The sequence below is a fragment of the Hippocampus guttulatus genome, chromosome 12 (assembly GCF_054856545.1).
Source record: "Hippocampus guttulatus isolate MCC_2025c chromosome 12, RoL_Hgut_1.0, whole genome shotgun sequence".
Lineage (NCBI taxonomy): Eukaryota > Metazoa > Chordata > Actinopteri > Syngnathiformes > Syngnathidae > Hippocampus > Hippocampus guttulatus.
In genome coordinates, this window is record NC_141272.1 from 9,428,023 (window position 1) to 9,445,221 (window position 17,199).

At 40.4% G+C, this 17,199-nt stretch overlaps 1 protein-coding gene across 4 annotated transcripts in view; it reads right to left on the minus strand.

Moving 5' to 3' along the window:
- The window catches only part of grik4 (glutamate receptor, ionotropic, kainate 4), a 249,915-nt gene that overhangs the window by 143,814 nt on the left and 88,902 nt on the right, over positions 1 to 17,199 (minus strand). For all 4 annotated transcript variants that reach the window (XM_086125398.1, XM_086125396.1, XM_086125397.1 and 1 more), the window contains exon 3: positions 2,022 to 2,155. In XM_086125398.1, coding sequence (XP_085981524.1) covers positions 2,022 to 2,103 — 82 coding nt within the window. In that variant the 5' untranslated portion in view covers positions 2,104 to 2,155. The remainder of the gene's footprint in view (positions 1 to 2,021; positions 2,156 to 17,199) is intronic.

Genomic DNA, 17,199 nt, shown 5'->3' on the forward strand with positions numbered 1-17,199 from the left:
TTTGATATTGTTGGTGCATGAAACTACAGTATGTTAACAAGCTCTGCTGTTTGGGTTGTCATGGCAAATGAGCCAAAAAAAAAAGGCGCCTGCAGGAAAAAAAACTTCAAAGAAATAAAAAATAATAATAATAAGACATCTTGACATTGCTCGATGGTGACACTGAGTCTGGATCAAGGTCTGGAGCACTGGACTCAGAAATGGCCTTCTTCTCCAACTATGAGCAAAAAGAATCACTGTAGAATCACATTGCCTCAATAATTGTAACTTTTTCCTGACTTGAACTTCATGTTTTCATAATTACTGGATGAGATTTCTCAAGAAAATATGCATCTGATATTTTAAAAGAGCCTAAAGCAACCTATTTTCAGACAAAAAGGGGCAATTAATTTTAAAAACTAGACCTTTAAAAAAAAAAAAAAATTGAAACTGCACTGCAACTGCTCCCAGTCAAGAAACAGTCACATGTTTAATGTATGGCTTGAGTTAATGTTCCAACAGACTTTTTATATCCATATTGGGATCATGAGAAGGATTTTCCATTATTAATGTACTCCCCTCTAACCTGAAAACAACTCTGCTGTGGGAGCAGAAAATGAGTCGCTGGGAACATTCAAATTCACTTGGTGGTTCAGGTGTGTGGAGGACAAAAATGACCGGTCATGATTATTATTCTTTTTTTTTTTCCGTTCACAATTGCTGCATTGCTGCGTGTGGTCGTCTCCCCACCCAGAGGTTGGGGGTTCGATTCCCGGCCATTGCGATCATGTCGAAGTGTCATTGAGCAAGGTACTGAACCCCTAGTTGCTCCTGATGCTGAGTCGTCAGTAGGTAAATGTGGAAAGAGTGCTTTGATCACCCAAAAATGGCCCGGCTGTAATTGACTAACAAATGTTGATTCTTACAAAGAAGCCTCTTGAGGACCAGGTCGGTTGAGAAAATTGGACCATGTGAGTTTGGTCATGTGATTAAAAAGCAGGAATTACCTCCGAGATGAAGCTGCCGTTCTGCAGGACTGAATATAAAATGTCTTGCGCTCTTTAGGTGGGATGAAAAAAAGCAGAGCAAAATGTCGCGACAAACCACAATATTCTCTGATTGATCATCGGTGGGTGCGGGAATGGAAATAGGAAGTAGTCTTATTGTGTTAGCACAAACGGGAGAATGAATGTTGATAACAGATATTATTATAAGGACGACCTGACACGCAAATAGTGCAGTGTATATTTTGAGCCAATTATCCTGCTACATACACCACCTTAGCCATTGCTAATCACATCCTATGAGATTTTTTTTCCTCATATTTGTTAAGCCAGTGAGTATAACCTGACAGGGGAAAAAAAACAGCCTTCTCTGGTCCCATCTTGTATCTTGATACACCATGCCCGAGAAAAACAAGCAATCGGATACACAAAGCGTGTCTGATGAGGTGTTAATATTCGCCATGCACTTTCAGGCACACTCAACGGAGGCACACCCTCGCATCCTTGCACTGACCTGTTACCTAAGGCTTCAGAGCCTTTGCCAAAACTATGGTGGAATTTCTACATCCAAATAAGACTGGCAAACAGAAGAAGAGTTCAGATTAAAAAAAAAACGTGGAATAGGAGAGATCCTGAGACAAAACAAAGGTAAGCATAGGAACTGCTTTTCAGAAGGAGCATTGTCTTACCGCAGCTGAAAAGCTGAAAGTTACTTTGGAGGGAAACAGACCAAATAATATCAATCAGCGCACAAATACTTGGCAGCTGTTTAGTCATGCCGAGTAAGTATTGCGCTAACGCAATAGCCTTGAGTGCTTGTCTATTCAATTGGTAATAGGCCCACTCACGGCTCTTCCCTTAGCCACCATAATTAGGGTAGAACCAGATGAATCGTTATTTATCCAGACTACTAAATCAATTGAAGAAGGTAAACCAAAAATGCAGAAGGCGTGCAAAAAGCAAGAGCAAAACTAACGCCTCCAAACTATTGTCAAAGAATAAAAAATGAGTGTGTTTTTAACGTAGATGCAGACATACCTATTCTGAAGGAGAGCGGGCCACCAGAGGTGCTTGTCACCCACATGGCTAAGAAGAGCAGAAGTGCCCAGGTTGTGAGCATCTTCTATGACTCCTCATGGGTCCTGCCCCGGGGGTGTCCCTGTCACAGCCACCTGGAACACACAAGTCACAGCAAAGTGAGAGGGAAGCAGATATGTCGTGAGCTGCTTGACGGTGTTTCAATTAACTTGCTGGAAGCAAAGCATCTGTTTAGCTCAATTCCAAACCACCGTGTGGTGCAAACCTATTCGGAATGTGTTTGTTGTCGCGGTGTGTCTCTTTGTTGCAAGCGGGGAAGCTATTAGGGAGAGTCTAAAACGGATGCCAGCTTAATTTGAGATCTGCAGCACAACGTTTTACTTTATTTTGATCGCAGTAGCGATGAAGCATTTTAGGGTATTTCTGTTTCATTTTCAATGCTACTGTGTTATGAGTCAAATGCAGCAAACATGGGATTGTGAATATTCCAGCACTATCCACAGAGTTTGAAGTATGGGTTGAAGATACTGTATATTGTTAAAAAAAATGTTGGGTGAACTCAAAATTTCATGGCAACAAGCGTTTAAGTTGGGCAAGTCAACAAAATATTTTAAGTTTTGCTGTTGTGAATATTGGTTATCTGGCATTTTGCAACAGAGAAAAAAAGGATTTTACAGAACTAACTGTCCTTTGTATTGTTCCCCAGCTTAAATATATCAGTAAAACCTATTAATTTTGATTGATGATTTAAGTAAAAAAAAAAAAAAAATTCAGCCAAAGGTTTGGGGGGAAACTACTTGCTTGCTTTGTTTGGCTCAAATCATTCTCATAAATATGAATAATTTTTTGTTTTATTCCAATGTAAATCACCCAAAAACATACCGGTTGTATTTAATTAATTTCATAACCATGCTTGTAACTCAAATCATCCTTCCCCACTGAACTGACTGGAAATATCAATCCATTCCAGTAGTTAGTTCTTGTATGAAGATAAAGAATGTTAGCCTATGAGTATTGTTTTATTGATATGTTGCACCGTTGTTTCTGTTCAAATATATGTTGCTTAAAGTTATATAAAATCGCCACACCAATCCTATTGGTTCGCCCAGCTATGGTGTTTCCCCTTATGTGTTAGCATCAAGCTAGTACATATGTAAGTTTGTCAGTAAACTTCAACTGGGAGTTGCGAAAAACAGCAAGTTGTTTACGATCTGCCAAACTGCTCCTTGTGATGTGAGCTGAGTTTCCCTGCACCATGTGGCCCTCGTATCTCACATTTTAACTTGCCAAGGCGAAACGGCCAAACAACGCCTCTTATTTTCGAAAACTGGTCGGTTCACTGGTATCTTCAGGCAGCACTATTTATGATTTGTGTTAGGTATGTACCGTGTGTCAAATGTACCGTTCGCACTCCAAGCATCTGTGTTGAACTCAAAGTTAAACGATATTCAAGTTTGTCAGATCTGCCTGTTAAATAGAAGTGAATAAGTGACTCTTGAAATGTAAATTGCCCCCAAGCTTTGTTGAGCTGCCCCAGTATTTGTTACTGATCAAACATTTCAGCTGAATCTTCCAGGCAGTTAATTTTAGGACAGTCTTGAAACATAAAAGTTGGGGGAGTAAAACAATTCAAAACAGTCGTTGCAAAGCTGAATGATGCGGAAGAAGCTGCCGGTCGAATGGGAAGCTAATAAGGCACATTTGGAAAGCAAGGACATTGAGTCCCTTGTTATCGGACTCATTTTTGTCAGCGACAGTAAATGGGGACTTATTTACACACGCCATAACGGTGAGGGGGTGAGTTTTGATATGTGAAGCAACACTCGTCAATAACAAAAAGCAGGCAAATAAATAGCAATTTGTTTGGTTGTTATATGACAACATAACCATAAACAGCTCCTGCGTGTTTGAAAGCTTATGAAGGTCATGAAGAGATTCATTTGCAATTTCAGCATGTGGGGGTGTTGGATAATCAACGGCTGTGTTTTCATGTTTGCCATTCTTGGAAATGATTGCCTGTAATTTGGCTGAGGCATGGATGCAAATGAAGTCTTATTGTAACCTAAATACTCCATCACAATTCGACATGGGTCTGGACAGGACAAGAAAAGAAAAAAAATAAATAAATACAAATGAAAACAAATAAGTGATTCATTTTGGACATGTGAGAAATTATTTTTACACGTTAGACACAAACCACATATTTAATAGCATGCTCAATTCAAAGTAAGACACAGGGACTCAATCTAGCATATCTAGATCTTGTGTCATTGAATTTACTGCCTATGCAATGTTAATTACGCAGTATCCAATGAACTATTGCACTGCGTTGTAAATTGCAAGACACACAGTTCACTCAACAAGAATGAATCAAAGCAATAATTGCAACTATCAATTTCCAAGTAGTCCAAGTACGTCCCATATATTCAAGTCCGCTTCTTGTGCAACAAAAGCATTTTAGTAAATGTGTTTCAAAAAGCACCAACTGTGTATTTAGTGATCCAATCATCAGACAGTGAAAATGCAATGCTTGGAGAAATAAAAAACAAACAAAAAAAACATCTGTAGCCAATGAAAAAAAAATGCCATCAAATATAATGGAGGTTTAATCGTCATCAAAAACGTTATTAAATGTACACTTTAAGTATGAACATTGGTGACCACATGTAAAAGTAAGTTGGTCAAATCAGTAAAACACTCCCCAAATGTGGGAGACCAGAATTTTACTGTTTTTTCAGAATTTTACTTCAATGGCGGACACAGCTGTTTGTGTTAAAAGGATCCACTCCAAAATTATTTCAAAAATAAACAAAAAACTGTAACTGCCAGCCAAGGCTCAGATTTTTTATTCAGAAGTTCAGTTTATCAAGATACTGAAAGAGCGCTCGCTTCTTCTAAGCACAGATTGGTGTTCATGGTCCATAACAAAGCAAGGAATTTCAAAGGAGGTGAGGAAGGTCAGTGAGGTGCCAGTGACAGCGTGATACAGTAATGCTAATCAGACAAGACCAATGGGGGGGAAAAAAGCCTCCGCAGTAAGTCAGTGTGATCTGGAAAATGCACAAAGGACAGTGTCAGACTAGCGAGGATGGCAGACACTTCAGTAAAAACAGGAACAAAAGGAGCCATTGTTTTGATCAGATCCGGAACAAAAGGTTAAACGACACTATTTTGACAACCAATGTGGAGATTAAACTTTGAAGGTTTCTGCCTCGTAGCACCGCAACCAAACGTGTTTCAAATAGTCTGAAATCAGACCCAAAAGGTTGTACAATTTGGAATTTGATCAAACTTTATCCAAACACAGAACGCTGACAAGCAAGACCTAAAAACATATTACTAGACTTTTTTTTTCTCGTGACTTACTTGTTTCTTTCTTTCCTTCTTTCTTTAACCAGGTGAGACAACTGTTCAATGGATTTTAATACCTTCCAGAAAGTGGAGTGCAAACGCCAACCCCCACCAAAAATCAGATTTTGGTCATAATAATTATCAGTCCCAATAATATGACCACAAAAATACCAGTAACAACAATTTAAACTTATCTCGAGCCTGTATCTGCAATTATTCCGAAATGTGAACAGCTTCAAGAATGTTTCACACTGCAAAAGAAGGTGGTTTGAAACGGGCTTGAATCTGAAATCCAGAAGCCGGAGTCTTCAAATATCAGAGCATAGCTGACGTCATGAAGATGGACTTAAGAGAACTTATTAGCGTGAACTAAACTAATGAAGAACAATACAGTATTCACATTGACGTGGAAGACACAAATCACCATCAATTGTCCAACCTCCCGTTGCTCTACCTTCCAGATGTTGCCAACCCGAGCCAAATGACAGCACGGTCAGAAGAAGGTCAGATGAAATGCATGTCCTGAAATGGACACTGTGTCCCAAATACTCACTGAGACTTTCCAATCAAGAAACAAAAACGGGTTATTAACTATTATCTTTACAATGTTCACACAAGGACATTGAAGGGTGAAATTGCTGAGCCCCATTCGAACGCCTTTGCAAAAGAAAACAGCACCAATAGCGTGAAAAGAGTCTCTTAGATGAATTCAACTGTGGAGTTACTACCGCTGTAAACTGTTATGGAGATGAGATGAGACGATGGGGAGAAAGCATCTTGACGGACGCTTCCCGTCGACTGTGACGTGTTGTGCGAGTCCATGTTTTATCTTCGTTCCTCGCATCAAACTCATTTTTGTTTTACGTAAAGCTCCACTTTCACAAGACATCAATTGTAATCCAATGTACCTGTAGCGCTGTGACAAAACCAAACCAAAGCTGCCCTCTGAATAAAAACCTCCCTCGTTTGCAGTCAGTCGGCCACTTGTTTGTGATTTGAGGCAGCGAAAAGGAAGTCTGGAATCGTTCAAGAGTCGCAAGAAATGATTATCTCGTGATTTGGTTGCTTCTTCGCGGTTGTGTGAGGCGCGAGAGGCCGTGTGGTTTTGATGTGAGTATGAGCAGCGTGATCGTATATCTCCTTCTGGACTCGCCAATTTGTCAGGACAATATACGTCCACTGACAGTCGAAACCACTGTGAGTTGAATCTGCGTGATGAATGGAGCCGGTGGTTAATCACAGAACACATCTTGTGCAATCGTCACGTGATGGATCGGCACAAAAAAAGTATCCACTGTGTATCCCGTGTAATGAACACTCACTGGATGACCATAAAATATCACGACACTGCCTCTTGGATGACAGTAAAAAAAATAAAAATAAAAGTTTAACGGTCAGAGATATGTTACTGACAGTCAATGTAGTATTGTGACTTTTGTATGGGGCAGTTTCGTCAAGCAGAAGTAGACAGATTGATTTCAAGCACTGTCTTATTTTCCAAAGCAGATGTAAGATCGCCAATAGTCACGAACATTCTGATATATAACATTTTTCGAGTACACCGTGTTTTATTAAAATCAAAACCTGCTTGGTTAATCCCACTGGGGGATATGGCAGTGAATGGCCCTCCTCTGAGAGTTTTACAAGTTTCAGCTGTCTGCGATGCCATTGAGGGATCAGAATATGGTCAGATAAGAGAAAGTCTGAAGGTTGGTGGGGGTGGGGCCAGTGCAATTGAGGAAGGCGAGCAAACACAGAACGTTGAGGAGGAAAAAATATCACTGATGTCAGATAATCCGCCCCTAATCGGCTATCTTCCCTTTAGCGTTTGACTACCAAAAACTCTGAAGCCATTCAACCTCTCATTTCTTCTGTTCAGCAGTGAAAAGTGGTGGAAATAACAATGTACAAATATTTTGTGACTGTACTTGTAGCAGTGGCGGACCGTGCATTTCAACCGTAGGCCTTCAGTGACGTCACATACATTAACACAATATAGGCTCGTCAAGCAGCACTTAATTTCAGGAGCATTTAAAACCATCAAGTATGCATTCACAATTAAGAGCAGGAAACTAAATTTACAGATATTGTCAAAAATAAAATCTACAAGTCTTGTAGATTGTTCAGCCGTAGCTGACGTATTGATTTTTTGGATGACTTTTGCAGTTTATTTTTAAAAACGGGTATCTTTTCTTTCCTCCTGACTTTATTAAAGTAGGCTCTCAACTCAACTCAACTGTATTTATAGAGCACTTTCAAACAGTGCGTGTGACAATAATGTTAAAGAATTACATGTGCAACAATGGCAGTGGAGAACAATAAAATGAAAACAGCAAGTTACCGGTACCGGTCCATGGGTCATTTGGCCACACAGAAAGAATAAATAACTTACATTACTTCTGTTTTGTTCATTTCGGAATCTGAAAGATGTTTTATTTTGAAAAATTACGGGATTCTCTGTTACATATGTCTACAGTATGTCAGATCAGGGCGCGCTACTCAGTTACATGATAGGTTACCGCTAAAATGAAACCCATCAGCGAGCAAAATGAGTAAAAAAAAAAAAAAACATGCATTTTTGTGAAGTTTCTTTGGGGAGGGGAAAACGCCCTGCCAGGGGACAAAAGAGGAGCCTATGACTTCCCAAAAAAGGCTACATTTAAGAGACAGTATCAGGAGTCCTTAAAATACGCATTTATCTCAACGGGAGATTCCCACGCACCAAGCCCACTCTGCATAATATGCGGTGATGGCGAGTCGTATTTTTCATGTACTTTTTGTTTGCGCTGTATCTCATTTTGAAGGCACGTTTAAACATTACCATAGCAACCACAGTGTTGCGGTCAGATAGGACGTTCCTCGTGTCATGATTCGTGTTTATAATTATGTTTAGAAAATACCACCGTTTTCATATTATTTTGTTGTATTTTATTCGGTCTTTTTAAGGCCGGGCTTTGAAAATATTTTCTGCCATTAAACCGGTTCAGGGCCACTGCACTAGAGGACCGTCAACACATCCGAACAATTCCTCAGACCTGTTGTTGAGAATCTCTGCAAATAACAGCAGTAAAAAAGCGGCCCCAAGGACTTCAAGGAGGAGAGCCTCAAATGAAGGGTCTCTTCCCACACTAATTGAGCGGCGGAAATTCCTTGCAGCTTATTTCATTATGCTCACAAGAGGATTTACCTTGCTTCATTTTTCACGGAGGCTGGATCTGGAGGAGGCATGTTGTAAGCAACGCGGGACGTGTTCATGCCAAGAGTGCCTGATTAGTATGGCAGCAACATGAATGATGAGCTTTCCTAAATTTAAATTCCTTCCTAAAATTTTGCAGGTAATAGAGCTTTTGTTTTACTTTTTTCACCCGAAGGAAGGGGAAACGGGGGAAGAAATATGCTGCTTAATCAGGGGGAATAATTTCTGCTCTAAGGCAATAGCCTGGAGTGCTCGTCAATGCAAACTGTCATATCCATGACTCTTCTCTCCCTTTTAGTCAATGTAAGGTTCGGTTCAAAAACATGTTAGTTTTCAAGATTAATACATCACCCGAAGAAGGGAAGACAAGAATAAACAAGGTGTGTGGAGAGCGAGAGTGAAGGGCTCTTTAGGAAAAGTCGACGGCAATGATGCATAAGCCTCATGACAATCTAAAGTCTTACTACGCAGAGGGAATTGTTATGAAAAGAAGAAAACAATCCCAGAGATTTTCTTTGCTGTGACTTGGTAGAGCGAGGCAATCATACAGTACAAGGTTGTATTTCATTTTTAGTTTGAGCCTGACCTGAATACTGAATAGGCAGCAGATGGTGAAACAAAAATGTTGGCTATTGCAGCGTTTTGTCTTTGTTTCCGTCCCGAAAGAAAAGTTGAGACCAAATCACCAAGACTTGTTCTGCAGTGTAATCAGTGTTCTCAGCAAAGTTGGAAGAACAATTCAAATGTTTCTCAGACATGTTGTACAAACAGTTTCAGGGGAAAAAGAAAATACGAAAGTCGACAAGTTTTAGGAGGATCTATGACTTGATAACATGAATTTGGCTGCCTGATCATCCTCTTTTGCAATCCGAATTTTACCGTATTCAACAAAGAACCGCCTTGATTTCATGGTCAGACCAGCAGAAATCACGACAACCTTCCAAACTCCAAGTTGAAACAGATTTCTACAAAGATTCACTGAGATTTCATGGAATATCCATCTGGCACTTGCTTCATTTTTGCACGAAGACAAACATACACACACACAACTCAACAAAGTGTAAGAAGCCCTGACCGACACAACGCAATCGGAGCTCAGTCTTAGCAATCAAGTGGCGAGGTTGTCTGCACTGTCTCAGCGCGGCGGGATGTAGAGGATTTGACTGACACCTTCTTGACTTGCCTGTGTCACACTGACACGATACACAATCCAAATATCATAACTGCCAATCAAACATCAAACACAAAGTAATTCACTTGCCAACCGATGGCTACATCAGACAGTCTGATCTAAATACACGTCACAAGTATTATGGGAGTCATAAATGTGAATTTATTCATGTCGTGTTAACCTGGGAGTCTCCGAAGTGGCATCAATGTGTAGATGGCAATCAATGGTGTGTGCAAGCTACTGTATGTTCAAGAAGGTGTGAGCGGCTGCACACAATATGATTATGCATGTGCTAACATTCACGTTCAAAGAGAGCGAGAGAGAGATGAGAGTGTTTGAACGTTTGAAAAAGGAGAGGAAACAATGAACCCGGCCGACGAAAAGGATAGTTTGAAGTGCATGTGGAAAACATCCGTCGCTGTTCAATTCCCTAGAAGGACCCGATTCGGCATGTACTGGATTTTGACGGTATTAGCGGTTAAGCACATTATGAACCGCAAAAAAGGAAGTCTCCTTCGCTGAAAGTGGAAGGATGCTATTGTTGGTTCATCCATCAATTCATCCATCCTTTTTTCTACTGCTTATCCTGTTCCCACACAGTCACGGGGAAACTGGAACCTATCCCAGGTGACTGTGGGTGAATGGCACATACACAGCCGTATCAGTCAAATGTAACATTTATTTTCAATATTGCTTGTCCTGTGAAAGGTCGGTTGGCTACGCCATTACTTGGTTGTCAGTCAACTACAGGAGAGCCATTCATCCTTTCACAGTGACATTTACTGCAAGGAAATAAATCCCCGAAAATGTTTACCACGACATTATCGTACAATACAACCCCGAATGTTGAATTGTTGTTGGGGTTTTTTTGGTTCTTTGTCTTTTTTTTTTTTTTTTTTAGGTAAGCACCCTAAGACTTTGCATTAAGAAAATGCATACATTGAAACATGTACTTACGAAATTAATTGGTTCGGGAAGAAATTTGTTAACTAGAAAATTTAAGTAGAGACGCATTTTCCTGGTCAATTCCCTAATTCGTTCCAAGCCCCCCAAAATTCAGACAAATATTTTCTAAAGCATAAAAAATGCATCAAAATATGTCACAAATACATGTTACAATTGGATTATTGCACAATAAATACAAATAAAACAAATAAGAGAGTAAAATATAAAAACTGATGGTCATTTAACTTTAATTGCATCCTCATCGTTTTTTGCCCTCTTTAGTTCATGTTCTCAGAAGTGGTTTTTGCCTGGCGTTTTGTAAATAACTGATCCAAGGACATTTGCTATTGTCAGCTTTTAACAATCCTTCAAAAATGTCCGAGGCAAACAGCATAGTGAGCGATCACCCTACTGGTGAACACTTTTGCGAGGTGATTCACATTTACGTAAAACTATCGAAATGCCTCATGGTCCGAGGGGTGAATGACGAGGACGCTGCATAAACACATACAGTATCTATCTATTTATCTATCTACACACACATACGGTAAAGGTCCCTCTTAGCCAATAGGATGGAAGAATGATGCTTGGTAATAGCCAATGGCAGAGCAGCTGTAGCATTCAGTATGTAGCATTCAGGAAACTCGGAGCTGCGAGATAGCAGCCCATCCTGTATTTTTACCTTTCGTATCTTGAAATTTCTTTCGTAATAAGAGGCAATATTTTCCTGTTGAGACGTTTCGTAACTTGAAAATTTTGTATGAAGAGACGTTCGTAAGTAGAGGTACAGTACCACTGTAGTTAACTAAACCTATGGGTATGATGCCATTTTTTTCTACCATATTTGTAAATATTAATGTACATTCTGAATATTGCACTGAAACTTGATTTCAAGAAAATTGCAGTTCAATCTTTTCCTAAAAATATTCCACCCTAAGCTTATGTTTCTAAAACTAACGATGATGACAAGCAAAAATGTCCTTTATTTTAAATGGATTAATGCCGATATTGCTGTGCATCCAAAGCTATAGAAGAAGGAAGGTGAATTCGAAAACATAATTTTAAAAAAGTCATTAAAACCAACTAAAAAAAGAAGAGTTAAGTCAAAATGAATTAAAAACTATCTACAAGAAAAAATCCTGATTTACTAAAGCCTTGCCCTGTTGCCATTCATACTGAAGAGGAGTAGCATTGAAGAAGACAACTTCGGGAAATCCGGTAGAATCAGGCTATTAAGAGCAACATCCTTATTTAACCTGCCTTTGTCAACTCACACAACGAGCAGTCGGGCAGCACCTGAGGCAGTAACGAACTGTTATTCGATAGCTATTGCAGCAGCACAACCCCGCTCTGCCCTCCCATCCATAAATTTTGTGCATTCCCCTCTTTCACCACACTCCACAATGTGCAACCAAGCACAGTCAAGAATAAGTTGAAGTCTAAGCGGTAATAGCAGATCCTGAAAAAAAATTCCTCTCGATTCAATTGAGTTTTTATGAGATTACCTTTTTGAAAAGCAGAAGAAAATCATGTATATATTTGGAAGGGGTGGTAAACGGGTCAACCTCACAGTTCACAGGTGCAGGGATCGATTCCGGCTGTGGCCTCCCTGTGTGGAGTCTGCATGTTCTCCCTCGGGCCTGCGTGGGTTTTCTCCGGCTACTCCGGTTTACTCCCACATTCCAAAAACATGCATAGCAGATTAATGGAACACTCAAAATTGCCCCTCGGTGTGAGTGTGAGCGCGGATGGTTGTTTGTCTGTGTGTGCCCTGCGATTGGCTGGCGATTGGTTCAGGTTGTCCCCTGCCTACTGCCCGAAGACGGCTGGGAGAGGCTCCAGCACTCCCCGCGATCCTTGTGAGGATAAAGCGGATCGGAAAATGAATGAATGAAATATATACCGTATTTTCACGACTATAAGGCGCCATTAAAAGTCTAAAATTTTCTCCAAAATGGACAGGACGCCTTATGATGCGGAGCGTCTTGTCTATGCGCTGAGTTCCAAAACCTGACTGACAGCCGACACGCTGTTTATATAGAGAAAAGGCGGAAGTGACTGTGGACAGGCATGCGGCAAAGAAGTCGGCCAATCAGTGAAGGGTGGGCGTGTATATATACATGTCCTGTTTTTATATAATATCTCGTTTACTAATTTTTACATTGTATTTTCTTATTGTCTGTACAGTGTCCTTGGGTGGCATGAAAGGCGCTTTTAAATAAAATGCATTATTATTATTATTTTTATATATGGAGAGAAAGAGAGAGAAAAGGCAGACGTGAGTGACAGGCATGCGGGGAAGCAGGCCGCCAATGAGTGAAGGGTGGGCGTGTAAGTGGACGCTAAAGCGACGCTACAAGCAGGTACCAACACCTGTATAGAGTGTGGCTATGTGCATTGTTGCAAAACAACTTCGGTTTTGGTGTCTAAGAACCCCCGAAAATAAATTCTACAAAGAGACACGCCTACGAAGCTCAGTTCAAACTTCAAGCCATCGGTTATGCTTTTGGCATGCGTGCCCATCTCACAGCAGCGGTGAAAAACCAAGTCAAGCAAATGAACTCTGAGCTTGCCGTTATTCCCGGAGGCTTGACTAAAGAACTCCAACCGCTGGACATCGGCATCAACAAATCAATCAAAGTAAAGTTGCGAGCGGCATGGGAACAATGAATGATCGATAGCAAACACAACTTTACAAAGAGTGAGAGGCAGCGCCGGGCGAGTTACGCCACAATTTGCGAATGGATTGTGGCTGCTTGGACGAACGTGTCTGCTTGCACTGTTGTTCGAGTTTTTGGCAAAGCCGGCATCATTTCTGTGGAGCCACATGGCAATGAGAGTGACTGACAACGAGAGGGAACACGGCGTTTTTGATGGATTACCGGTACTTGCACAATTGTTCAATTCTGATACAGAGGATGAGGACTTTGATGGATTTCTGGGTGATGATTGATCGAAAAACGTGAGTACATTGTACGATGGCTAAATAAAATACAACGGAACTCCGTTTTGCTTCGTTGCCTTTTTAAAAACGTGTTTTTAGCTTGTATCTGTATGTCTTGGCATGCTACCGTATGCTACAAGCTAACGTGTTTTTAGCGTGCGCGCATGCATGCCGTATGTTTAAGCTGCCGTATGTTTTACCACTTTAAAATCGCGCCCAATAATACAGTGCGTTTTGTCTATGTGGCAAATACAGAAATAGCACCCATTAATGAGACTGCGCCCAACCATACGGTGCGTCGAATGGTCGTGAAAATACGGTACTCTCAGGCCGAAGGCCTCCTGTTTGGAACCAAACAATATTTTCTTTGTCAAACGTCTCTAAAGTCACACGTAAATTTAAATAGCCATCATGGCTAATAACAAGCGAGACAAAACATGCATGAGACCTCCAAGTACCTTCCAAACATTTCCTCAAGTAGCTTAGCATTAACTGCATTTTGCTTGCTTTTTTTTTTTGTCACACTTATTCCAAAGCTCTTACAATTACAGACAGCTCTTACCATCGAAGTGACTTTTATGACTGACATCGAGAAGTGAAGAAAAAAAAAGTTTGATTCTTCGATATCTCCCTTTGCGGAACTATTAAAGGCGTATTATTCTATTCTTCTATAAGTGAATGGAACTTTCCCAGACACGCAAACAACTGTGTCTGATTGGTGCAATGCTCTGAAAATAGAGGGGCCGCATGGTACCGGCTGGATAGCTTCACAAGTGTCTCGTGGAGAGGCAGAAATCAGTGTTATTTCATGAAGCAGAAGATGAGGTCAGAAAGAAATAGAGGAAAGGGCACACTTGAATCAAAGATGAATGTGTACTTGGATCTATCACCACTCAATTGTCTGCTTCAACCACCACTGTCCTCCACTGGTATGCTTGGTTGCGGTTATTGAGATGAGTCAAACTGCTGTGTTTGACCCTAACCATCATGGGCTTACGGCATGGTCTACGGGTTGATACAGTCCCATTCAAACGACAATCTTTGAAATGCCAAAGGCAGGTTGAGAGAAGCCGAAGCACACCACTAATAAGCGGCCGAGCCTGAAAATCATTTTGTCTGCAGATTCGGGCAACGACGCCTCTCACTTGGCAGAAAGCACTGGAGGGAAACAAACTTCGTTTCAAAATCAATGTTCCACTAAATGGTAACAGCTTGTCACTCTGGTTTAACAGCTGCATTGGTTAAGCAGTGAAGGCAGCAATTTATGTGTGTATTAGCTTCGTTAGTCATTCTTTTCTGCACATGAATGGAATACAACTGCCTCTCAATAGCAGATAACAAGAGGGTTTCAATTGGTGGCTGATGAAGTGACATGGATTCAAGATCTATTTTAACACCACTGGTTTAAAATTTAAAAAATAAATAAATAAAAACAAACCTTAAATGCAAACTTTTTCCAAAGCCAATAACAAGAACGAGCTGTTTCAGGCTTTAGCTGGAGACAGAATAATGTCCCTTCAGCGATTGTAAAGGGACATTTTGAAGTAGCACTCGACACTTTTGACGGACTAGTGTAAAATTAGTCAACCAAGGGAAATTAAAAAAAAATAAATCAACAAAACACTTTGAAAATATCACACCACAAAAAGCAGAACAAATACACAGTGACTCCTTTGAGGATTTGAAGCCTAGAAATTAGGTTCACATAGGTCACATATGAAGGCAATTCTGCAAAATGACCCGACCAACAAATGAGCCTTAGGGCCGACTTCTTGGCTGGCTGGACTTTTGCCAGGCCCATCATACCGAAAATAAACTAGTGATGTTGCCAAGAATGGCATCATTTGGTCTTCCAGATGCCTTATACAAGTTATTCAAACTTAAAAAAACAACATTCAGTGCATCACAATAGTTGACATTTGGGTTCGGGTTTGTATTATGAATGCTGTTAACTAATATTATTCCATCAAACATACACTAGCTGTTGGTGAAAATGCTGAATGTGAAAGAGTACAGGTAAGTAAATAAGTAAATGGCTGCCGCTGAAATAAATGTCACAATGTTTTATAGACATGGTCTGTACAGTAATGCCAGTCAACTGAATGCACTACTGCCAGGTAAACCGTTTTATAATCAAATATACAGTCCGGAAAAGACCCACACTTTACTGTTACTGTTTATTGTCTATTAAAAAAAAAAAAAAAAGTATTCATGGATTAATGCAGATGCAAATGTTGAGGAGGATGCTAAATTGTAGTTTTATAGCAGTCAAGCGAGTCCTTGCAAACCGACTGCACACTCCTGCAAATGTGCTCAGCAAAATCGAAGACAGTCAATTAACAGGTACTGGATATTATATGACCAAACAGATTGGACTACATTTCTTTGATTAGCCAAGTAAAGGGAAACACTGACCATGGATCAAACTATTTTTAAAATATGTTAAAGAGATGGGATAATCTCTCTTGCTCCTATTTTCATGCCCGTGTTGTATTTAGCTGTCTAGGAGTTTGTCATAGTGTTGAAGAATTAATTACATTCTTTATATTCAATTAATGTTTTATTACCTGCAGCCTTAGTTTGATAGGGCATGTTTTGGCTGCATATAACATTTAGAACTTTGCTTTAAACAATCCCGAGGTATGCTTTTATCGCGTTTGCTGCATTTATTTTTTCAGGTCTTTTAATGCACTGAAAATATTACAAACATCCGGCACATACAATTTATTCAGAGAGAGGGGGGGGCGGGGGGGGGGGGGGGGGGAGATCAATAATCATGCCCAAAGAGCTACATTGGCAAATGACCCTTTTGCCATCACTTTCCGTAGGTGTAAAAAGCTGGATGACAGAGGATGGCAATTGATAGTCAACAAAAACAAGCTGTGTTGAAATATTTCCTGTTTGCAATCTTGTTACAAATTTACACAATCTGAAACTAAATAGTGTGCCGTCATCTAATGGTCAACAGTGAAATTGCACCCAAAATAAACGAGAAGCAGGCCGACCCCCCCAAAAAAAAATTTCGTGTGCTTTCAACTTCAAGTCCCAAGAAGACTCTCAGTGCTCCTCTAATGAGGCACAAGCCTGACTTTGGTCTGATGCTACAATTACGGGCATATCTATTGGCGCTCGGGTTGTTTCCTTTGCTGTGCTATTAGGGACAGTGTGCTCTTAGGCCAGACACTTTGCGGTGACTAGCACGTCAAAATTGCAACCATTAATATCAGACAGCCAAAGGGCCCTCCAGGCCATCCCATGCTGCTCCAGCTGGCTAAACCACTGCTCATGTTGACTGTCAATTGAATTTTGGGCTGAGATTATGAACTATATACACAGCCTGAGAGGAAATGGCAAACATAATTAGTGCTGCATAAAAAGATTCAGGAACATTTACAGAAGTTTGGAACTGGAACGTGATGTTTCCTGGGCCAAAAAGCAGTTGTGAAGGGAAGAATGAAGAAAGTTCCATCAAATCAGTTTGGGAAATGAATGATGATGGTCCTTGTTGCTTATTGGATCAAGAGGGAGTGCATTGTAGATAAATTAATTCAAGAGGTTTAAACCCTGAAAC